The sequence below is a fragment of the Oncorhynchus keta genome, unplaced genomic scaffold (genome assembly GCF_023373465.1).
Source record: "Oncorhynchus keta strain PuntledgeMale-10-30-2019 unplaced genomic scaffold, Oket_V2 Un_contig_8226_pilon_pilon, whole genome shotgun sequence".
Classification (NCBI taxonomy): Eukaryota; Metazoa; Chordata; class Actinopteri; order Salmoniformes; family Salmonidae; genus Oncorhynchus; species Oncorhynchus keta.
In genome coordinates this window covers 67,216-71,411 of record NW_026289931.1, presented here as the reverse complement: position 1 = coordinate 71,411, position 4,196 = coordinate 67,216, and the positions used below count along the sequence as shown (strand labels likewise).

At 42.3% G+C, this 4,196-nt stretch overlaps 1 protein-coding gene across 1 annotated transcript; it reads right to left on the bottom strand.

The window, feature by feature from the left end:
* On the bottom strand, positions 1-3,222 carry LOC127926772 (uncharacterized). The gene is made up of 3 exons (XM_052512329.1): positions 2,263-3,222; positions 1,201-2,211; positions 1-189 (listed from the first exon to the last, which is right to left on the bottom strand). The coding sequence occupies exons 1-3, from the start codon at positions 2,872-2,874 to the stop codon at positions 1-3; spliced, it is 1,812 nt and encodes a 603-aa protein (XP_052368289.1). The 5' UTR covers positions 2,875-3,222.
* Positions 3,223-4,196: the final 974 nt, after the last annotated feature.

The window sequence follows — 4,196 nt, the reverse complement described above, 5'->3', positions numbered from 1 at the left end:
CTAGGAGGCCTTTAACTCTGGGTAGCTGTAGGAGAGGTTTCCTTTTGTTTGAAAGTTTGTTTCTGCAACCTCCCTCAAGGTCTTCCCCTCCACCCCTGATGCAGCCTCCCTCAAGGTCTTCCCCTCCACCCCTGATGCAGCCTCCCTCAAGGTCTTCCCCTCCACCCCTGATGCAGCCTCCCTCAAGGTCTTCCACACGTTGTTGTTTAGAGAGAAGGATTAATGAAAGATTCTTCTAAGAAACAGCCAAATTAAATACCCACTGGGTACAGCATGTCATGGCTCCCGAGTGACGCAGCGGTCTAAGGCACTGCATCTCAGTTCAAGAGGTGTCACTACAGCCCCTGGGTTCGATTCCAGGCTGTATCACATCCGGCCGTGATTGGGAGTCCCATAGGGCGCGGCGCACAATTGGCCCAGCGTTCTCCGGGTTTGGCCGGGGGGTAGGCCGTCACTGTTCCTAGACCAGTTAACCCACTGTTCCTAGGCCGTCATTGTAAATAAGAATTTGTTCTTAAACTGACTTGCCTGGTTAAATAAAGGTTAAATGAAAACATGTAGTGTTTGGTTTAGTCGTTGATAAAGGAGATTACAACCTATATTCACCCACTCAGACAGACAAACGTTAGTTGACTTTCCAGTGTGTTATTACTATGCTTTCAACCAATTAAAAGCTAAGCAAAGTTCAACATAAGAAGACAATGTCAGGTATTTCATTTAGTTATACAACATATAAACACGGTGTCACTGTGCTTCATCTAATAACCTAATGACCTGAGTTGTAGTTGAGATCACATTAACAAGAACATGGTGCAAGTGATCAATGCTGTTGTAGATTCCTTACAGATAATTAGAGCCCATTGTGAAGATCTCCACAGACCTGTGATGACCTCTGACCTGCCACCTGGAACGAGCACGCTCTATAAGATTACACGCGAAGAAACGTATCCAGGTAGTTACTGTAGCCTGAAAATGTGACCATTATTCATTTAAAGGTTGAATGATACATTCGTTTGTAAAATAGTCTTAACTTTAGTCTATTTGCTGGATTACAAAAGTAATATTGAATTCGGTTTGGCTGCAGACGCAACCAGATATTAACATTTATAGGAGATGTATCTACTGCTTGGATAGTTCCATTTTAGACACTGGCTTCATCCCATTCTTTAACTTCTGGTTGGATAGTTCCATCTTAGACACTGGCTTCATCCCATTCTTTATCTTCTGGTTGGATAGTTCCATCTGAACCACTGGCTTCATCCCATTCTTTAACTTCTGGTTGGATAGTTCCATCTGAGACACTGGCTTCATCCCATTCTTTAACTTCTGGTTGGATAGTTCCATCTGAACCACTGGCTTCATCCCATTCTTTATCTTCTGGTTGGATAGTTCCATCTGAACCACTGGCTTCATCCCATTCTTTATCTTCTGGTTGGATAGTTCCATCTGAACCACTGGCTTCATCCCATTCTTTATCTTCTGGTTGGATAGTTCCATCTGAACCACTGGCTTCATCCCATTCTTTAACTTCTGGTTGGATAGTTCCATCTGAACCACTGGCTTCATCCCATTCTTTATCTTCTGGTTGGATAGTTCCATCTGAACCACTGGCTTCATCCCATTCTTTATCTTCTGGTTGGATAGTTCCATCTGAACCACTGGCTTCATCCCATTCTTTATCTTCTGGTTGGATAGTTCCATCTGAACCACTGGCTTCATCCCATTCTTTATCTTCTGGTTGGATAGTTCCATCTGAACCACTGGCTTCATCCCATTCTTTATCTTCTGGTTGGATAGTTCCATCTGAACCACTGGCTTCATCCCATTCTTTATCTTCTGGTTGGATAGTTCCATCTGAACCACTGGCTTCATCCCATTCTTTATCTTCTGGTTGGATAGTTCCATCTGAACCACTGGCTTCATCCCATTCTTTATCTTCTGGTTGGATAGTTCCATCTGAACCACTGGCTTCATCCCATTCTTTATCTTCTGGTTGGATAGTTCCATCTGAACCACTGGCTTCATCCCATTCTTTATCTTCTGGTTGGATAGTTCCATCTGAACCACTGGCTTCATCCCATTCTTTATCTTCTGGTTGGATAGTTCCATCTGAACCACTGGCTTCATCCCATTCTTTATCTTCTGGTTGGATAGTTCCATCTGAACCACTGGCTTCATCCCATTCTTTATCTTCTGGTTGGATAGTTCCATCTGAGACACTGGCTTCATCCCATTCTTTAACTTCTGGTTGGATAGTTCCACCTGAACCACTGGCTTCATCCCATTCTTTAACTTCTGGTTGGATAGTTCCATCTGAGACACTGGCTTCATCCCATTCTTTAACTTCTGGTTGGATAGTTCCACCTGAACCACTGGCTTCATCCCATTCTTTAACTTCTGGTTGGATAGTTCCATCTGAGACACTGGCTTCATCCCATTCTTTATCTTCTGGTTGGATAGTTCCATCTGAACCACTGGCTTCATCCCATTCTTTATCTTCTGGTTGGATAGTTCCATCTGAACCACTGGCTTCATCCCATTCTTTATCTTCTGGTTGGATAGTTCCATCTGAGACACTGGCTTCATCCCATTCTTTATCTTCTGGTTGGATAGTTCCATCTGAACCACTGGCTTCATCCCATTCTTTATCTTCTGGTTGGATAGTTCCATCTGAGACACTGGCTTCATCCCATTCTTTAACTTCTGGTTGGATAGTTCCATCTGAACCACTGGCTTCATCCCATTCTTTAACTTCTGGTTGGATAGTTCCATCTGAACCACTGGCTTCATCCCATTCTTTATCTTCTGGTTGGATAGTTCCATCTGAACCACTGGCTTCATCCCATTCTTTATCTTCTGGTTGGATAGTTCCATCTGAGACACTGGCTTTGTTTGTTAAAATGGCTGTGTCAGTTATGCATCTCTAAAATGGCTTGTGTCAGTTATGCATCTCTAAAATGGCTTGTGTCAGTTATGCATCTCTAAAATGGCTTGTGTCAGTTATGCATCTCTAAAATGGCTGTGTCAGTTATGCATCTCTAAAATGGCTGTGTCAGTTATGCATCTCTAAAATGGCTGTGTCAGTTATGCATCTCTAAAATGGCTTGTGTGTGTGACCGTGTCAGTTATTGATCTCTGTTGGGCTTTTTGTTTCTCTCAAGCTTTGATTGACGACTACATAAGTGACGACTTTAACTGTGTGAAGACTATCAAACAGACAATGTGAGTGTTTTGGTTTTGAGGTGAATGTATGCTCTCCAGTTTCCTATTGTGTTAAAATACTGTGTTTCAGCGCAGCAATTCTTATTAACTTTTACATTGTGTTTCTTTCTCTCCATTCAAACAGGGAAAGTGGTTGCGGTCAACAAACAAAACTCCACCCAATGTTTTGTTTCACCACTCAGTTCAGACCCTCTCAGGGAAACGCTTTAAAAACTGCCTTGTGATGGTACGACAAAGGGTTTTCCTTTGTTACACAAGTTACACCAAGACCTACTGAAAACAGAGGTGAGGCTTTAGACTGTAGACACACAATAAGGACAAACAACTCTCACGGGTATCTCACGACCACAATCACCAGGTAACTTGGATCGCAGTGAGCCACACATAATAACACTACTTATGTGTCCAGAGGTAATCTCTCGAAATGGAGAGAAAACCCGAAACAAGAGCTAAAAATAGCATTCTTTTCATTGTTCCGACTGATCACATGACGTATAGAGTAACGAGAACGGCCCATCAACGCGGTTGGGTTTTCATGCATTGTATTCCTCTGTACTGTTCATGTCAGGGAACACCGTGTTTACAGATGGATAACGTGTCTGGAATGGAGCGACACAAAAAGGTACCATGTCAATGACAGAAACGTCCCTTTTTCAGGACCCCGTCTTTCAAAGATAATCCTGAATCCAAATAACTGAACAGATCTTCAAAAGGGTTTAAACACTGTTTCCCATGATAAACAATTAATGAACATTGTAAAGGGTTTAAACCACAACTTTAGACAAGGTCACAATGCTTGTTCAATGAACCATAAACTATTATTATTATTATACCTTTATTTAACCAGGCAAGTCAGTTAAGAACAAATTATATTCTTATTTTCAATGACGGCCTGGGAACAGTGGGTTAACTGCCTGTTCAGGGGCAGAACGACAGATTTGTACCTTGTCAGCTCGGGGATTTAAACTTGCAAC